The sequence below is a fragment of the Prunus persica genome, chromosome G8, assembly GCF_000346465.2.
Source record: "Prunus persica cultivar Lovell chromosome G8, Prunus_persica_NCBIv2, whole genome shotgun sequence".
NCBI classification, from domain to species: domain Eukaryota; kingdom Viridiplantae; phylum Streptophyta; class Magnoliopsida; order Rosales; family Rosaceae; genus Prunus; species Prunus persica.
The window spans coordinates 15897655-15916954 of record NC_034016.1 but is presented as its reverse complement, the minus strand read 5'-3'; the positions used below and the strand labels follow the sequence as shown (position 1 = coordinate 15916954).

Here is a 19300-nt window from a genome sequence, read left to right as displayed (position 1 = left end):
ATAGTTAGGTAATTAAATAATACAAGTTGACACCAAATAACTGACATGAACTCATATCCAGAATCTAATACGGTGTATCAAACGAGCCCTAACCTTCTTCAAAAATTATGAAAATATTCATGGACAACCGTCAAGATGCTATCTTCCATCTCTAATTGGAATCATGTCAAACTCTATTATGAGAATATTTGACGAATTTATACCTTTCGTGACTCATAAGCTAAAAAAAATAACTAAAATCAACATGTTTAGTCAAATTAATTCACAAAACTAAGTAAAAAGGATATAAAATCATGTGCAATTATAAAATATCAGATGCCTTAGCCTAGAAGTTTCATAAAGAGAAGAGAGCAGTAAAGGAGAGGAGGACCTCAAAGTCACGAAAAAAAGGCGATTCAGCTTTTAGTTTGATTGGTGTATCCAAGTGACATACATAAACAGCGGTTTAGAAACCCAAAGACGCAAAGCAGCAACTCCTCAATGGCAAAGAAAGCTGGCTCTGGCTCTTCTTCTCCTAAGGTAATCTATCTGCGCTTAGTAACTAGTTGCTTTTTCTGAAAGCTTATGACTAAATCTAAATGGTTTGTTTGGTGAAGGCAAAGACATGCTGCGATCACCTGGCTCTTCTGTCCTCTGATTTCACCCGCATTCCCAAATCTGATACTCCATGCATGAGGTTCGTGTTACTTCTTCAAATGGTTGCTTTAGACTCTGAGTTGTTTTTGGTTGCTTTGCTTGGGAGTTGGGAATGATTGATTGTTTGGCATCTGGGAAAACAAAGATACACAAATGGAGTAGAAAAGTGTGCATGTTGAATGAACTTTAATTATCTGCTAGACCCAAGACCCAAGTGATTGCCTAGTTGAAATAGAAAAGGAAAATAAACTCAACCCTATTTTGAATAATTAGCTTTCTCTTTGTAACAATTTACTATCTAGACGACCTTAGTTTCACATATAATATGTATCTCCCCAAAGGGCAAGAGCCATCAACTAGAAAACTTCGATGAAAGAAGATTTCAAAGTTCTTCTGGCATCTACCACTTTTACACTATCAAACCCTGAGTGTATGAATCTTGAACCATAACTTGTATTTCTAATATGTGGACCGGTTTTGATATACTAGATGCCAGGACGTCAAGGAGAGTTGGGTTTGTTTGTCCTGCAAGGACGTCTTCTGTAGTCGATACGTGAACATGCACTTCGTTGAGCACTATTTGCAGACAAACCATTGTCTTACTGCCAGCTGCAGGTACCATTACCAGTGCTTTTTACAAATTGTAGCCTTAAATCTTTCATTTTCTTTACTTTTCTAGAGTGATTGTTACGAATATTTCTTGGGGTTTTTGCTTACATTTTGAAACAGAGATCAAAGAATTTGGTGTTATCGCTGCGAAGCATTTTAGATGCTCAAGTGATCCCACAATTGCGATCCTTTCTTTCACCCTCCAATGCCTCCAAGGTGAGCTTCTTTGCTTCTGTTCTTTTTATCATCCACATTCCAATCACTCATATACTTTCGCATGTTTAGGATCTATCCTCTTCATCCAAGCTAGGGAACATGGATGCGCTGATGGTTGCTGTTGCTGATCTTATATCTGAGCCAGTTCCTAGTTTTGACTTTCGTCCAGCAGATGCGCAGTCGTTGGTTGGGCACGATGAGCTTGCATTGGCCAAGGAGGGACTCCAGAAGATCTTTGATCGTGGGTTAGAAGCTTTAGCTGATTATCAAGTGCAAAAGGAGTTTCTCGCATACTCAGCCATATTTCTAGCATACCATCCATGCCCATCAGAGTTGAAGGACCTTTCATCATTCGGGGTTAATCTTTCAGAGGAAACCTCTACTTTCCTCCAAGCTCAACATAAGTTGAAGGTGGCGTCAAACCTATCAGCCTCAATTGCTCAGAAAAAGTTTGTGCTCCTGCAGCAAGCTTCAAAGTATGCTGAGGTGAAGAAAGAAATTCTTGCCACAGATGAGAAAGTTGCCAACCTTAAGGCCATGATCAAAGAGTTGGAGTCCGAAATAAAGAATTTGGAAGCTAGTGATAGGGAGAAGACTCATGAGGTTTTGGATACCATTGATACACAAGTTACTACTGTGAGAGATGGATTAGTCTCAGACTTAGCACAAGCGTCTGCCATGGAGGGAATGGCACGGGCAGCGAATGAGTTAGTAACTCAGCGGCAGTCAGCTTGGGATAGCCTGAGGACTACTTTTGCAAAGCTCTCCTGATGTATATGGCAGTCTGCATGGAAGGGAAGAACACACTGTCAATGCTGTTGAAATGTCAAAGGATGATCTTCTACACTATGTTTCATTAACCAAGGCTCATAATTTCGACCCTTCTGTCTTGTCGTAAGCTCACTAGGTCACTCGCTTTTGAATATGGAAGTGATCAAGCTCAGCTAATCTCGCTTTGTCCAACTCTTCCTGCATCATGGCTTGATCATTTTTGGATAGAGTTTGGTTCTGATTTTTGATGGCTATCTCCATTTACAAAATTGCATTGTCGTTGTAGCCTAAGGCAAATGGTATGGTTCCATCAAGCCAAAAGAAAATTGGCATATGGTTCCAGTCCTGAACTTCTTAGATGTTTAATAGGTTCAGAAGGTCTTTAAAGTAGATAGAGCCAAGTCCCTGGGTTTCCTTGACCATAGTTTCTATGAATGTCGTGAATTGTTTGTTACTCAACTCAGTCTACCAATTGATTTAAGTAAAGTCCGTTGTTTCATTGTTGTCTCTCTCTCTCTCCCCCTCTCCTATTTCATCCTCCTATTATCACTTTTTCCTTATTTCTTTAATCTTCTTTTAGCAAATAAGAAGTACAAGAACCAAAAAGTAAATCAAAGTGGTTTGCTTGCGGTTAGACTGGATTAGCCGGGATTCATGATCAGCCGAACTCTATATGGGACACAATAAACCTCAAGGGTTATGGTAATGTCATAATCAAATTGACAAAATAGAAAATTAAAATTGCTAATTTGGACAGCCATGGAATTGATCAATCTAGGCCCTTCAAATGTAGAAGCTGTTCATGTACAAGCTTTGTCTACTGCTGCACATGCACAAAGGGCAAAGTCCCACAAAATATGCAAGGGGGTACTATCGATATGTTTTATTTGTAACTCATGCAATTTTTTATATGAAGTTGATTACAATCAATGCTGTGTACAATATTACCATCAACTCTAATAATTCAACATCTGACCCAGAAAGTACTTAATACATTTTGTCTTCAAATCCTGAAGTAAGTCCTAGTAGATCGCAAGCACGCTGCTCACACTCTAACTTGCCCCACCTTGCATCAACTCGCTCACAGGGGAAAACCGGTTTGCTAAGGCTGTATCAATAACCCCACATTTTAGCACTCAAAAGAATACAGTCTGTCAAAATGTAAAAATTATCAGGTTTCTCAAAGGGCCACAGATCAAATAGCATCTCAAATTACAGGACCGGGACAGTTGAGCTGGTGCCTGGTGTCAGCCAGACTACCTTTCAAACACTGCGGTGACTAAATCCAATCTTAGCAGTGCAAATAAACTCTAGTATCTGGTCAGAAAAAACTAATAGCATTGTGTGGAGATTTCTGCAGAACTTACCTTCTGTTAACTGTATTATGCACGTGACATAGCCATTGGGAGAATTCAGCATGTGATCCAGCCTGTACAGGATTTGATCTGCCAAACATGCAGTAAAGATGCATCTATTGGTTCAAAATTATACGGAAGAAGCATTTGGAGATCGTACGGTAAAGCATTTGAATGTCACATTTAATCATTTGATAGCAAAGGACCTATAATGTAGTTGAGAATTATGGAAAAATAGAGAACAATCATGATGAGCAAAGTTGAAATGAAGATGAAATTGTGCACCTGAGAATTTCTTGAAAGTGATCTGCGCATTCCTTGCAGGGGTACATTCGTGATAATATTGACATCTGCATAATAAATGCACACAAAATAAGTTGCTCCGATTGCATAATCCAATTCTTCCACATTGTGTATATCAGTTTCACACCTAACAATATATTATCACATTGGCTTCTTGAAAGACAAAGTCCAACATAGAATAAAGAAAACATGCCCAAAAAATGAATTATTTTAGAATAAAATAATGAGGTTGCACAAAGTTATGAAGAAAAAACATTTTCCTTTCTGGATAATCCTACATTAAGTTCTGATGAGACTCCATCCGAAAGAAATAAGGATTTAAGAAGGGTGGGACTCCACATTGTGAGTGCATAAAAATCATAAGATAATCAGTTTGGAGTGCCAGAGGTTAATTGAGGAGTTGTAATGAGCTAATGGTGTTACCCTTTAAGAAAAAATTATTTGCAATCATATTTCCGCAGGAGTAGGATTGTGAAACTCTTCTTAGCTCTTCAGAAATGAACAAAGAACAACTAATGAAGTAGATTTATGGTCCATTGCTATATAATAACTTAATGGAAACCCAAATGAAGCACCAAGTCATGGCATCATTTTCGTTGTGGTACATAGACTAGTTAAAAGAAGAGAAGAGAGAGAGAGAGAGAGAGAGAGAGAGAGAGAGAGAGAGAGAGAGAGAGAGAGAGAGAGAGAGAGAGAGAGAGAGAGAAGCATATACCAATTCTTTTGCATCCTTCTTCTGTTGCCTTGTTGGTTTATCTGGATACTGAAACAAATAAAAGTTATTAAATAATTCAATCTACATGAAACGGTTAATAATTACATGCGCATAATATGTCATTTTGTTGTGATCAAGAGCAAAAGGTGCAGTATACATAAGTAATTTTCTTGCAAATGTCTATTTTTCAGCTGGTAGTCTGCAGTAGTTATCTTTAGGATGATTAAAAAACAAGAAGATATTTTTGTAAAGCAAGGGGAATGAACCAAGGGACTAGTTAGTTTATAGTATACCAACTTTACTTTCAATTTTGTTCTGGATTCGTTAACAACATTATTGCACACTGCAAATAATACTAACACTCACTACTTTGTTTACCTGAGCAGCAAGAGTGTGAAGAAAAGTCCAAGTGGCTCTTCCAAGCTCTTCTTTAGTCAAAGGACTAGCCGAATTTCCCTGAATATAAGGAATTGATTCATCATTATCAACAAAGCAATTTCCTGTTGAAATTCTAAATATGTTTTTGACAGAATAAAATGGCTTGAAAATGCCATGGAAGCTAACTATGGCTACTGGTGCCTACAGGAACTCAACCTGCATACATTTTGTAAAGTGAAAGATATGGCATTAGTATACTCAACCCGTATCAGCCAATAAGCCGATCCTATGTTGCCGCAAACACAATATCTCAGCCGACCCTACATTTACACACAAAACCCACCAAACAAATGCTTCCAACAAAAAAACATATTTCAATGGGATTCACTTTACGTGAATTAGAGAAAAATCCACATGCACTAACACATGAAAATCAGCGCTAGACTCGTTCAGGACTTCTATCAAACAGTTACCGAGTTACCCATCTCTCTAAGACAGAAGACAAACAAGGAGATCCAACAAAGGCTGCAACTTTAGATTTAAAACACTGCAAACGAGTGAGTGTAACGATCATCAATGAGAAAGAGTACCTTTTTCTTGTTGATGAGATCGGTGGGCTGGGGATGGGTGGAGACATTTTCTGACGAACGTACTTTGGAGGAGGAAGAGACAGAGAAAAGGCGTGTTTGGGTTGTGGGAGAGGAGTGGTGAGGTTGGCCAATGAGATTAGAAAGTTGGGCTTGAATTGAATTTGAGACTTTCGCAACAGTTTGAAACAGTGCCTGCAATGGATGCTCCGACATTTTCAGAGACAGCGAGACGTGTAGGAGATATGTGGCGGGAAAAATACAGCTTGTTTGGTGTATGAATTCTAATATGGAATATTTGCTTAAGTACTAGTAAGTAATTAGTCACGATTCAAGAGCCCACTTAAGAAAGAAAAAAAAACATATTTTAAAGTGATTTTAAAACTCTTGAGCACCATTTTCTTATGAGCCGACTTTTGGAGGCAATTTCTACCTATAGGTTAGAAAAATCATTGTAAGATAGTGTATTAGGTGGTTAGGTAACTTGTTAAGTGAATTTTTATTTTTTTATAGCAGAACTTGTTACATGCATTCGAATGGCGCCTCCATGTATTTTATGTCTCTTGTTTCCGACCCCAACTAACATACATCACATTCACACAATCAACGACCACGTTGGGGAACCAATGGGTCATCATCATATCTTCCACATATCCATGCCATGTTCAGTACGCAATCCAACACAATGGCGTATGGGAGGACAGTGTAGTGACACCCCAACATTCCACATAAATATTAGCCTCACGTGACTCTACAGCGCGTATGGAACGCATCCCCAGTCAAAGATTAGACTCGCCCACAAATGAAGGATCCAATTTCACCACTTCTGTGGAAGGAAGTGGCTTTAGTTTCTTCCAAGAAGCAAAATAGAAGAGAGGGTTCATTGATCCAAGCCAACACCTCTATTGTGAAAATCATGCCACACCCAATTTGGCAAATCCTTCAAAACAGGTACTTTCTCTGAACAAAATCACCTGCAGAAACTTCTTTGATTGTTTTTGTTATGGGTTTTGATGGAGCTAGCAGGCTACGGTTACAGCTTAGCATCATGAAACAATAACCAGATCTAAATTTTAGGCATAACCCAGTTCATTGAATCCATTAGGCTGCTTGGTATTGGAGTTCATATATTTTTCCCTCTGCTGTCTGTGGATGGCTGAAGAGGGAATAGTCAGTGATGATACAAAGAACACAGCCGCAAAACCAAACCCAAAGTTGACACTTTTGCCTCTTATAGCTCTAATTTTCTATGAGGTTTCTGGGGGTCCTTTTGGTGTAGAGGATTCAGTCAGGGCTGGGGGTGGCCCTCTTTTGTCTTTGCTTGGTTTCTTGGTGTTTCCCTTGTTTTGGAGCATCCCAGAAGCTTTAGTGACAGCTGAGCTTGCCACAAGCTTCCCTGAAAATGGTGGATATGTGCTCTGGATATCAGCAGCTTTTGGGCCTTTCTGGGGTTTCCAAGAGGGCTTTTGGAAATGGTTTAGTGGGGTTATGGACAACGCTCTTTACCCTGTCCTATTCCTGGATTACTTGAAGCATTCATTTCCCATCTTCAACCGGTTGATAGCTCGAATTCCAGCTCTTTTGGGAATAACATTCTCATTGACATACTTGAACTACCGTGGACTACACATTGTCGGGTTCTCTGCTGTTTCCCTTGCGATTTTCTCACTTTGCCCGTTTCTTGTAATGGCGATTCTTTCGATTCCCAGAATAAGGGTTAAGCAGTGGCTAGTTGTAGACTTTAAGAAGGTGGATTGGAGGGGATACTTCAATAGTATGTTTTGGAATCTGAACTATTGGGATAAGGCAAGTACCCTTGCAGGGGAGGTTGAAAATCCAAGTAAGACATTTCCAAAGGCTCTTCTCGGGGCTGTAGTTGTGGTGGTTTCTTCATATTTGATCCCACTTCTTGCTGGAACAGGAGCTTTAAACTCTGCCTCTAGTGACTGGACTGATGGGTACTTTGCAGAAGTTGGGATGTTAATAGGTGGCTTTTGGCTTAAGTGGTGGATTCAAGCGGCTGCTGCAATGTCTAACATGGGGTTGTTTGAAGCAGAAATGAGCAGTGATGCCTTTCAACTTCTTGGGATGAGTGAGATGGGAATGCTTCCGGCTATATTTGCTTCAAGGTTTGTAACTTTTATGCTTCATCTCCCTCAGCAACCTCAAGGAATTTAACCTTTGATGCATATTTCATCTATAAACTTAATTAAGTGACAGATTATTTATAATTTATATCCCAAGGTTAGATAGGGGATCCTTTCTTCAAAGAAAAGGACCTTTTGCTTCCAAATTGAGTTGGATGCTATCTGACCTTAGGTGCAGTGTTGATGAGCACTTACCTGATTGTTTGTTTAATTCCATCTTGTAGGTCAAAGTATGGAACACCTACTGTTAGCATTTTGTGCTCTGCTACCGGAGTTATCTTCTTGTCGTGGATGAGTTTTCAGGAGATCTTGGAATTTCTTAATTTCTTATATGCTATAGGAATGCTTCTTGAATTTGCAGCCTTTATAAAATTGAGAGTAAAGAAGCCAGACCTTCATCGACCTTACAAAGTCCCCTTCCAAACATTTGGGGCAACAATGCTTTGCCTGCCTCCTGCATTGTTGCTTGTTCTTGTTATGTGCTTGGCTTCTCTAAGGACTTTCTTTGTAAGTGGTTGTGTAATCATTGTTGGGGTTTTGTTGTACCCTCTTTTAGTTCATGCAAAGGATAGGAAGTGGGCACATTTTGATGCAGAACAACCTGCTGAGCCTCCCCTTAATTGTCCAGCTGGCCATTCATCGGCTTTGCAGTTGCATCCAGAAGATGTAGATGAGGCTTCAGTTGGCCTTCTCACAGACTTGTCACTTGATACAGAACAAGAACCCTCCAAATTGAGGTCAGAAGAAGTCTTGAAATTAGAGTAGCCAGTCTTTTTCGTACCAACTTTCACTGGTTTGCAAAGCTATAAACGAATGTATAATTCTTTACCATATAAGCTGTAATTTTAATACTATGTGTTTGAAGCTGTAATTCTTTTTGTTATGTGTTTGAAGTTATTTTGATGTATTGGTGTTTGTATGAAGTTAGTTTGTGCAAGATGAAAACTGGGTTTGAAAACTGTACATGCTTTCAGAGTTTCGATTGCATTGAAAAGGTTATAAAGTTCTTTATGTATAATAATCACCAAATGGAGAACCCAGATGGTCCGCTTTGTTGGCATCTCAACTCTTTGCCTATCCATAGCAAGCCCTAAACCCAATGTCCTCGAAATGAAGTCAATGAACCACGGTAACAATTCTAGGCTCCTACTTTATCTATCCGTGGCAAGCTGCTCACTAGCTGCTTGTTTTGCACACAAGCGAGTATTTGTTTGAATTTGGCTCATTTGGGAATGCATCTCTAGGAAGCGCTTATAAGCGCTTCTAACAAAAGCACGTTTATTATAAAAATTTGAAATCCAAGTGCTTCTTGAAGAAGTACCTGCCAAATGCTTCTCCAAAAAGCATTTCTATAACCCAAAAGCACTTCAAAATTATTATGCTGCCAAATACTGTAAAAAGCACTTTTGGTTGTAAAAAAAGGGGCTCTTCCAGAAGCCCTCCTAAGCAAGATCCTAAGTATAGTGTAGCAAGTTGGTAGGTTACGAACCAAATGATGAGGCCATTTGACGTATGAATGAATGAGATTTTGACCTCCGACTTTATATCACGTACAATTACAATATATGCCTCAATAAGATTTTGCGTTTGATGTGATGATATATAGATTCCGAGGTAAAGTATACCTAGAGCTAATAAAAAAAGTAGTATTAATTTCTGTTTCCCCTCTTTAAAAACAAAAAGAAAGATCAAAGCCAAATATTTTCCCTTAAAAATATGAAACAGGTTTTTTTATTTTTCCTATCTCTTCACTAGAGGGGAGGTAAAGGAAGGAAAAACAAAAGACAGTTACAAAAGTGCGCAAACAAACGGGCCTTAAACAAGACTTTCCCATCTCGCAAACTCAGAAAAACGCACGTGTAGCTTTTACAGAAGAAGGTTCGGAAAGCACACAAAGCCCTTCATCTTAATCCTTGTTTGGTTAACAGAAGTAGCTTCAAGCATTGGCCTCGTTTCACTCAGGTGCGTGTCTCTTTGTACTTTCGTTCTCTGGTCAATTCGCTTTTTGGGTTTTGATTTCTTACCACAATCTCAAATGGGTTTCTGCAAATTTTTGCTGAAATCTATCACATTTGCTCTGTTTTTGTTTCTGCTACTCTTTCTCTTTTATTTTTCAATGTCGTAAAGACATTGTAATCTTGTGTTTTTCTGAACTCATGATATAGTTCATGTTCGAGATGACATTTATATTATTTGAGCAAAATTTGTACTTTTTTTTTGGGTCAACAGCAAAATTTGTACATGGGTCTTGTTCATTTTGATTAAGAAATTTAGGAATTTGTTTTTTATGCCATTTTGGTGAATATACAGATGAATATATTGCCTGGAAATAAGGGTTTTGGGTTTTGAGTTGAAGATCCTGCATTCTGTCATCTGGGTTCTGCTGGAGAATTCGAGGTTTCAATGTGGATCTGATTTTGGTGAATTATAAGACAAGAAGTGGAGGGAAAAGAGATGTTGCCCAATCAAAGCTATTCTCGTATTGACACTTCAGAGCTAAAATTTACAATTGTTCAAAAAATTGGGCATCAGAGAGCTGAGAAATACTTTGATCTGACCAGAAGATTGTTTGGTTTGAAGATTAGCAAGTGTGATTTCAACAAATTCTGCATTCGGACTATTGGGAGGGAAAATGTCCATCTTCATAACAAGCTTATTAGGTCAATTATCAAGAATGCTTGCCTTGCAAGAACTCCACCACTGACAGGTATTAGGAAAACGGGAGGTGCCCTCAATGCTAAAGTTGTAATTGGCTATCAGAAGAGTTGTGCTCAACCGCTTTACGGGGATGCATTTCCTCAATGCCCTCGCAAGGGCCGGTCTGCTGTTAATCGAGATCGTAAGTTTCGGGACCGGCCAAGTCCTTTGGGGCCAAATGGAAAGCCCCAAAATATTGCATATGAGGAATTGATTTCCAAAGCACATGAGCAGCAAAGTCCTACTGAGTTGCTTTCTCTTGACAGCAGGCCTCCCATTGAAGTTGCCTCTGAGGATGGAGAAGAAGTTGAACAGGTTGCAGGGAGCCCAGCTATTCAAAGTAGAAGCCCAGTAACAGCTCCCTTTGGTATATCCATGCATTTGGTTGGATCACGTAAAGCTTTTCCTAATGTATCAGTGTGTGGTGGTACATACCACCGTGAAACCTGTCAAAACTGTGGTGAGCTACCTGATACAAAATCGTTAAGAAGTCGTTTGGAGCGTAAGTTGGAGACGGAGGGTATTGGTGTTTCTGTAGACTGTGTTAACCTCTTGAACAATGGGTTAGATACTTTCCTGAAGAGATTACTGGAACCTTGTATTCGATTAGCTGGGACAAGGCATGGGGATGAGCAATTAAAACAACTAAACAGTCTGTATATATGTGGTTCAAATGGGACATTGCGTGGGGGACATATGCAAAGAGAAACAAAATCTACTTATGCATCCATGTTAGATTTTTGTGCAGCAGTGGAGTTAAATCCGCAAATACTTGGTGAAAATTGGCCCATACAGCTTGAGAAGATTGTCGTACGTGCTTCTGAAGAGTGAAAAAAAAAACCTTTTATACGCACATTCAGCAGTTGATGAGATCAAGGGACGTGAAACTTACACCCTCAATTATTCATAGTTCAGTTTTTTGATCATTTGACCTCACATGGATTTGTAGGCTTTGCCTCTTCAAGGTTTTAAGCATTGACATAAGAAAAATTTGTGGATTCTGTGGGAAGTTTGGGTAAAGCTCATTAGGTTGCATAGGCTTGATAGTCATTCTTAAGAGGGCATGTTAATACAGTAATATGTTAACGTTTTCATACAAGACCTCACTGTTTGAAGGTTTGGACACTACTTTCAATTAATTTTATTTTGTTCCCTATTTTCATATATTCAACGTTCATAATTGCACAGTGACTTCAGTTATCAATTAGACAGTTACAAGTCTTTAGAAAGTTTGAACTTCAAATGGATTTTACTTTTCTTGCTCACCCTATTTTAACTGGACTTTTCATTCTTCTCAATTGATGAAACTTATCAGTGCAGTGTGGAGAAGGAAAGAGAAGTTGGGTAAGTTGGTTCCGCTCAGCTTCGTCGGCTATATAATTTCAAAGAAATTTCTTTTGATTAAATAGTTTTGAAGAGGTACTCTTAATTGGTTGTGAACAGTGGAAGGCGCACAGCCAGATCTGAAGCCTCAGCTCAATATCAAAGCCCAGAGGGCATTGTTTGAAGAATGCTGACCTGACTACTAACATAGTTAGTGGTTAGAATGTTGTTATATTGCATAGGTAGGGTAGTTTGTTCTGAGGCTTGCTTCACTGAGCTCAAGATGAGCTATGTTTTAAATATCAGATTGTATTACTGAATTTTTTGTTGATTGACGATTGACAGAATCCAATTCATTATAGAATTCTGTTTTTGTTCAATTGCCTCCCTGGTTTGAATCTACACATCCAAAAGCAAATCTGCTGACAAAGCCTTATAAGTTAACCAGGTTAAATGGAAAACTATCCCCCTCAACAGGGAAGAAGAAGTCGAATTGCTTGCGTTAGATGTGTAGAATTTTCAGTGAACCAAGCACAAAGACAAGTTTCTTCTAGAACTGGAGAAAAAGAGCTTATAATATAGAACTTGGTTTTTAAGTTCCACAAGCATTTGTTTCCAAGAAAATAGATTTTTAAGTGATACTCTCTTGGTTTGTCTTCAACAAGATCAATCAACCCACTACTTTACAAAACCCTGAAAAGTTTGCTAACAAGATAATACGGGAATAGAGATATGCTAAAAAGTTTGCTAACAAGATAATACGGGAATAGAGATATGCTAATGTTAGTCGTTCAGTGAATTATCAGTACCCTCAAAGGTTAGTCTGATAGCAATATGCTATTTTCAATCACTTATGCGCACATGATTAATTGATAAACTGTTGATTGACGTGAACACCACAATACAATCTATATGGATCAATAGTAAACAATCAATAGTGTTCGATCTCCCAACTGAATAAATAAATAGACAATATCAACCAATTTTGGTCGGTAACTTTGTGGGAGTTTTTTCTGTTTACCACAGGGGGGCCAGGGAGGGAAAGGAAAGAAAAACAAAGGACAGTTAAAAAAAAGCGCAAACAAACGGGCCCTAACCAAAGTCTCCACATCTCAATTGTCAAACTCAGTAAAGCGCACTTGTGTGTTTTCATCTGAAAAGTACACGAAGGCAAAGCCTTCTTCTTCCTAATCCTTGTTTGGCATGTCCTTGTTATAACAGAAACAGCTTCTAAACAAAGCAGACAAAGCACAATCACCAAATAACAATTGGGAAATAAAGGAAATAAAAAACACACTCAAACTCAAAGGGCAATCCAACTGTGACCTCGTTCGAGCCAGGTTTGTGTCTCTCTCTCTCTCTTTCTTCGTTCTTTGGTCAACGCGCTTTTTGGGTTTTTATTTCATGCCAAAATCTGAATTGGGTTTCTGTCATATCTGTAAATTGTTACTGAAATCTATCAAATTTGTCCAATTTTTTTGCTTCGGCTACTCTTTCTCGTTAATTTTCCAAATTTAGAAAGATATTTTGATATTTATGTTTCTTTGAACTCTTGGTTTAGTCAATGTTTGGTTCCCAGTGATATTTATCTTTGTAATTGAAGTAATTTGAGCAGAATTTTAGTACCCATGTTCAATTTGATTAAGAAAATTTGGGAATTTGCTTCTGATGCTTTGGTGAACATGCAGGTGAAAACATTGTCTGAAAATTAGGGTTTTAGGTTTTGGATTGAAGATCATGTATTCTGTCATCTGGGTTTTGCTGGAGAATTCAAGGTTTCAATGAGGATCTGGATTTGGTGAGTTTTAGCAAGTGGAGGGGAAGAAATGGTGCCCAATCAAAGCTATACTCGTATCGACACTTTAGAGCTGAAAGGTCTGATTATCCAAAGGATTGGGCATCAGAGAGCTGAGAAATACTTTGATCTGATCAGGAGATTGTTTAGTTCAAAGATTAGCAAGTGTGAATTCGACAAGTTTTGCAATCGGACTATTGGGAGGGAAAATGTCCATCTTCATAACCGACTTATCAAATCAATTATCAAGAATGCCTGCCTTGCAAAAGTTCCACCCTTGACAGGTATTAAGAAAGGGGGTAGTACCCTGAATGTTAAAGTGGCGAATGGCTGTCAGAAGAATGGTTTTCAATCAGTTAATGCGGATGCATTTCCTCAATCTCCTCGCAAGGGCAGGTCTCCAGTTAATCGGGAACGCAAGTTCCGGGACCGCCCAAGCCCTTTGGGGCCAAATGGAAAGCCCCAAAATTTGGCATCTGAGGAGTTCATTTCTAAAGCACTGGAGCAGCAAAGCGCTAGTGAATTGCTTTCTCTTGGAAGCAGACCTCCTGTTGAAGTTGCCTCTGTAGAAGATGGAGAAGAGGTCGAACAGGACGCAGGAAGCCCATCTATTCAAAGTAGAAGCCCAGTAACAGCTCCTCTAGGTATAAATTTGGGTGGATCACGTAAAGCTCTTCCTAATGTATCATTGTGTAGTACTTACCACCCTGAGACCTGTCAAAACTGTGGCGAGCTACCTGATACAAGATCATTAAGAAGTCGTTTGGAGCGGAAGTTGGAATTGGAGGGCGTTAGTGTCTCTGTAGACTGTGTTAACCTCTTGAATAATGGATTAGATGCTTACCTAAAGAGATTAATAGAACCTTGTATTCAGCTAGCTGGGACAAGGCATGGCAATGAGCACTTAAAACAACTAAGTGGCTCATACCCGTACAAAGATGGTTTGAATGGGATGTCACTTCCGAGAAATATGCAAAGAGAAAGAAAATCTACTTATGTGACTGTATCGGATTTTTCTACCTCAGTTGAGCTAAATCCCCAGATACTCGGTGCAGATTGGGCCATACAGCGTGAGAAGATTGTCTTGTGTGCTTCTGAAGAGTGAAATAAATCATTGCACACATTCAGCGGTTGATGAGATGGCGAGACATGAAATTGCACCATCAGTTATTCATAGTTCAGTGTTTTGGATCAATTTTTTAACCTTACACGGATTTTTAGTCTCTGCCTGGTACGGAGTTTTGAAGCATTGCGATAGGGAATAAGTTGTAGATTATGTGAGAAGTTTTGGGTAAAGTTCATTAGGTTGCATTTAGATATAGGCTTGATAATTGTTTTGGAGGGGGCATGTCAATACCAAAACGTGTAAACAATTTATACAAGACATCACCAGTGTTTGAACATTGTTCTTCAATGAATATCTGTTTTTGTTCCCATTTTTCTTATTACCAAGTTATGGGAAAACATCTTATTCACAATTCAAATTATTGCAGTTAGACAGTTGCATATTATTTAATTTACTTTTCCTGCTTGCCTTATTTTTCTTTTAGTGTTACATTCATCTCAGCTAATGAAACCTATTAGTGCTGTGTTATGAAATTTGTCTTATTTTTCCTGGGCCTGTAATTGAAATATCTGGTCACAAAATAATTTTGGCAGGATTTCTCCTCTTCCCTCACTCGGAGCACTGATACTTAACTGACATAATGGTGTGTGCAGTCCTTGACGTGATCAATGCCTAGGCTTATGTGAGCAAAGTTCTTGAGAAGGCATCTCTTTGATTGAGGGGTCGCTTCAATTTTCTTTTAGTGAAGAAATGCATATCCAAAGGCGGTTGCAAGCCTGCTGTAAATTATAACAGGTGAGCTTCTGACTACAATAGCAAGCATATAAATTGTTCAAAGTAAGCTACATCATCACTTTGAGCTCACAATTCATTGCCTTAAATAAAAAACATGTATCTCTGTGTGTGTGTGTGTGTGTGTGTTGCTTCAAAACCACGCTTCCCAACTCACTTTATGGAACCTTTCCTTTCTTAGGAATGAATATCTGCTATATACGATGATTAACTGATGTGTGAAATATCTTTTGTTTATTTGTATGTTAATCTTCCCCACCAGTGAAGAGCTGCTGTCTGAACTTTGTACGTAATGAAGTTAGCAGTTGACAATAAAATACAATGTTCTGTGTAATTCCACTTTCGTATCGGCAATATAACTGTATAGAGGCCGTCAAAATAAAGAAAAATGAGTGAGGATCAGTTCAAGTTTGAAGAAAGCCTTAAATGCAAAGTTTGTGGTGTTTCCTACATGGACCTCGCCAGTTGATTGATGGAGCTGGCAAAGAGAAGGTGGGTGGCTTGGTCTGCTCAGCTATACAATTTGGAAGAAATTTTGAGCGTCTGCAATATGAACGTTGTTGTTTTACTGTAACTTTTTTTTTGAGATTCTTATCTAGACACCCTGTAATACTTCTCTTGTATGTAATTCTTTGGTTTAATAAAAGTCATATCCATTAACTCAAAGAATCAATGACGTTCTGATGCCAAGTTTATGAGGACCTTGAGATGGTGTTCATTCAGCACCAGTTATATCAATAATCAGGAACTCACCAAAGATGTGCCTTTCCTTATATACTTGTATATACTTGTCAACCTGTTCTAAAGAACTTGAATTGCTGAAAAACAGCTCTTCCAGAAAATAAAAATAAATAAAAATTTAATATACAAGCAAAATGAAAATCCGGCATGCATTTGTTTCTGAGAAAAGAGATTGTCATTTGTAAGTTTCTTCTTCAACATCAACCTACTGCTTTACATAACATAACGTGTATGCTTGTTTTACAAGTACCGGGAAAAACACGATCTAAAGATAAACCAATGAATCTAATTCATAAATAATGTAGCTCTGTCTAATTTAAATCAGAGTGAGATTCATAGCTTGCGCTTCAACCATGGTTCGGCTTTGGATGTCACATTAGCATTTCTGCGCAGGCACCCAGAAGCTTTACTGTGTAAAGGCATCACGAGCAACTTCCAAGAACGGTTGTGGAGACATGTCTAGATCTTGAAGATGAGACTAATGAAATAAATTGGCACCTACAGTCAATTCAGCTAGGAAGTTGTGCCTGCTTTCTCCAGGCCTGCCATGTATGTCATATAAATGGTCCACAGATACGAAAATCCATTGCTCACTAATGGCTGTATAAGAGGAAAAAAACAAAAGTTCCCAAGTTAGTTGCAGATCATGTCAAATGTGTCGGTTGGACAAACAATGAGGTGAACTGATCAAACCAGAAAATTTCCCACTATTATCTGGAGCCAAATCCAAGTTGTGTGTGTGACAGAATAGAACTCAGCAGACAACCCCTTTAAAATTTCAGTTGATTCCCAAAACCAAAAAAATTGAGAAAAACCAAAATAAAATAGAGAGAGAGAGAGAGAGACTTCCACATATACCTGTAATTGGACAGGAATGAATCTGAATGTGATAAAATCGCATAGTGGCCAGTACATAACACCATTTAACAATGTCGGGAACAAGTCTCGCTTTAAACGGGCACCAATTTCTGTACCGTTTTCACCTGGATTTGGCAATCATGGAAAATACTTAGACCATATGAACTTGAAATGAAACACCTTGTATACTTAAAACATATTCTGCACTGGAAACAGTTCCCAAAAGTTAAACACAAGGGTCAAGATTAAAACTCAGTACATCTAGACATTTGTTTATCTGGGCGAACTACAACTACACTCTATGCATGTATTTATCCCTTTTCAGCATCCCATTATCAACTCTCTGTAAAACTGATTTTCATCTTTGATTTCAAGTATAAAAATTGGAAAGCCAATTTCCAAAGTAACTTATACAATGAAGTGTGGTAGGCTCAATCATAATTTTCACAAAATAAAACCTAGAACAACCTAATTCACAATCATTGACAAACCAATCTAATTGCCGCTTAATTCGATCCTCACAGGTTTAAAATGCAATCTTTGCTGAACAAAGTATAACATGAAAAGAGAAATTCCCAGATTCAAGAATGTAGAACAAATTTTACGTACTACGCTTGATTGATCTGTGAGACAAATGCAGCATTAATTCATAAAAATCTTTGCAAAATATAAAGTTATACAAATTTGAGGCAGAGCACATATAATCCTTGGACCTTGACAAACAGTATTCAACATGAAAAATGTGCCATAAAGAAACATGCTTTATGCATACCTTGTAGACATGCATTCAAGGAGAAGAAAACAACAGTCATGGCAGGTCCATAAAGCGTCTGCCCCATAGCCATTTTCTTCAATGTAGAGAAAATATCACGTTTTGGGAAGACTCTTGACATGAAATTGAACCAGAAATGCATGGATGGCCCTAAAACCAGCATCCCATATCCAGCCATGCGCAATGTCCTTACAGCATCATAAGATTCTGAAAATGATGATTTTGCTAATGTCTGATAAATATCATTAGTTTCATCAGATACCATATTAAAACAAGAGCCAATTCACAAAATGGGTAACCAGAAAATGCCCAAAAGTGATGATTTAATTACGGTTTGACCCACCTGGGAAGACAAATCAGCAGCAGTGTAAATAAGCGCTGCAGTGACACTCTTTGTCAAAATGGGCCGGTGCTGGAGCATACCCAGATACCAACCCACGAACCCAAGCTTAGAAACCGACGTCGTTTCAGCAGAGGACTTGGAGGAAGAAAAGGCGGAGGAGAAGACAGAGGGAGAGAGGTCGTAGTCTCGGGCTTTCCGGAAAACTTGGGGGAAGCGGAGGTAGGCTTTGGACTGCGTTTGGGATTGGAGAAGAGTCCGGGCTCCGATCGGGTCGGTGATGGAGTGCTTGTGTAGAAGGCGGGTGATGTTAGTGTTTCTTCTGAAAACGGCCGTCATTGTGGTTGTTGCAGGTCTTCAATGGGAGAAGGGCAGAGGTTTTGGTTTTGGTCTCTCTGACGTGGGGTTTTGGGAGAGAGAGGGGTTTTAAGTTGAACAAAAGGAAGCGACATGTGAGAGAGAGAGAGACGTGTATCGAGTTACATAGAGAAAGGGACTTTTGGTCATTTGGTGGCAAATTTGGGGTTTTTCTTTTAAAATATAGAAATGAATTCAAAATTCAATTGTGTTTTCTCGACTTTATGTATGAAGTTTGTACTCGCTTCCCTAACCTTTAGAACAATGGTCTCTCTTCGTTTTTTTTCCCCCCCTTTTTTGGTGCATAAGAATAATTGCATGTTTATGTACACTTGTACATTGCGGTTTTTTTCCCTATAGATATGAGTTTTTCTCCATTGCCACTTGGGAACTATGCGGGAAGTTGTTGGATTTAATATTCAATGGTTGATAACAATCAATTCTATAGTTCTGTATTGAGTCTCGAACAAGTGGTTGAACTAATGAGATATCATTCATAAAAATTCTCTAGTGTTTACTAATGTTATCATTTTTTTTCTCTCTACAAAAGTCATATTAACGTACATGAAACTTAAGAATTGATATGAGACATCATTTTAGTATTCAACAAACAAAAATATATAAAAGAATGGAATAGTAAATTGATTCTTAACCTTATAATGGAGAAAATAATATTCAAAACTCACAAAATGAGAATTTTACATTTTCAAAATAGGAGTTGAAGTTCTTTGCCATCATGTCTTAATTTTAGCACAGATTTACGTGTATATGAACAATTTAATTCTTAACTTTAAGTATATCATATTACGTAATTTTTTAATTAGCTAGTAATAAGAATATAG

At 38.4% G+C, this 19300-nt stretch overlaps 6 protein-coding genes across 11 annotated transcripts; 4 read left to right on the top strand and 2 right to left on the bottom strand.

Annotated features, from left to right (window-relative positions):
- On the top strand, positions 415-2739 carry LOC18768618. The gene is made up of 5 exons (XM_020569810.1): positions 415-519; positions 597-676; positions 1126-1251; positions 1366-1461; positions 1531-2739. The coding sequence occupies exon 5, from the start codon at positions 1561-1563 to the stop codon at positions 2230-2232; it is 672 nt and encodes a 223-aa protein (XP_020425399.1). The 5' UTR covers positions 415-519; positions 597-676; positions 1126-1251; positions 1366-1461; positions 1531-1560; the 3' UTR covers positions 2233-2739.
- Positions 2966-6046, bottom strand: LOC18766844 (FAD-linked sulfhydryl oxidase ERV1). Of its 2 annotated transcripts, none has more exons than XM_020569811.1 (6): positions 5574-6043; positions 4984-5061; positions 4606-4653; positions 3873-3937; positions 3600-3677; positions 2966-3340 (listed from the first exon to the last, which is right to left on the bottom strand). In XM_020569811.1, the coding sequence occupies exons 1-6, from the start codon at positions 5784-5786 to the stop codon at positions 3220-3222; spliced, it is 603 nt and encodes a 200-aa protein (XP_020425400.1). In that variant the 5' UTR covers positions 5787-6043; the 3' UTR covers positions 2966-3219. The 2 variants fall into 2 exon arrangements, with proteins under 2 accessions (XP_020425400.1, XP_020425401.1); XM_020569812.1 differs by having other exon boundaries at positions 3232-3383; positions 5574-6046.
- LOC18766395 (probable polyamine transporter At3g19553) lies at positions 6346-8738 on the top strand. The gene is made up of 2 exons (XM_020569807.1): positions 6346-7699; positions 7942-8738. The coding sequence occupies exons 1-2, from the start codon at positions 6723-6725 to the stop codon at positions 8480-8482; spliced, it is 1518 nt and encodes a 505-aa protein (XP_020425396.1). The 5' UTR covers positions 6346-6722; the 3' UTR covers positions 8483-8738.
- LOC18768598 lies at positions 9529-12104 on the top strand. Of its 3 annotated transcripts, XR_002272822.1 has the most exons (4): positions 9529-9679; positions 10028-11530; positions 11735-11758; positions 11858-12104. XR_002272822.1 is itself a non-coding variant. In XM_020569809.1 (2 exons), the coding sequence occupies exon 2, from the start codon at positions 10172-10174 to the stop codon at positions 11243-11245; it is 1074 nt and encodes a 357-aa protein (XP_020425398.1). In that variant the 5' UTR covers positions 9529-9679; positions 10028-10171; the 3' UTR covers positions 11246-11652. The 3 variants fall into 3 exon arrangements, 1 of the variants encoding a protein (XP_020425398.1); XR_002272821.1 differs by having other exon boundaries at positions 11735-12104; XM_020569809.1 differs by lacking the exons at positions 11735-11758; positions 11858-12104 and having other exon boundaries at positions 10028-11652.
- On the top strand, positions 12818-16056 carry LOC18767357. 3 transcript variants are annotated; one of them, XR_002272820.1, is made up of 4 exons: positions 12818-13077; positions 13426-14763; positions 15252-15393; positions 15653-16056. XR_002272820.1 is itself a non-coding variant. In XM_020569808.1 (2 exons), exon 2 carries the CDS (start codon positions 13564-13566, stop codon positions 14635-14637), a length of 1074 nt encoding a protein of 357 aa, XP_020425397.1. In that variant the 5' UTR covers positions 12818-13077; positions 13426-13563; the 3' UTR covers positions 14638-15016. The 3 variants fall into 3 exon arrangements, 1 of the variants encoding a protein (XP_020425397.1); XR_002272819.1 differs by having other exon boundaries at positions 15192-15393; XM_020569808.1 differs by lacking the exons at positions 15252-15393; positions 15653-16056 and having other exon boundaries at positions 13426-15016.
- On the bottom strand, positions 16223-18561 carry LOC18767617 (protein SYM1). The gene is made up of 4 exons (XM_007201293.2): positions 18105-18561; positions 17762-17993; positions 16990-17114; positions 16223-16731 (listed from the first exon to the last, which is right to left on the bottom strand). Exons 1-4 carry the CDS (start codon positions 18438-18440, stop codon positions 16645-16647), a joined length of 780 nt encoding a protein of 259 aa, XP_007201355.1. The 5' UTR covers positions 18441-18561; the 3' UTR covers positions 16223-16644.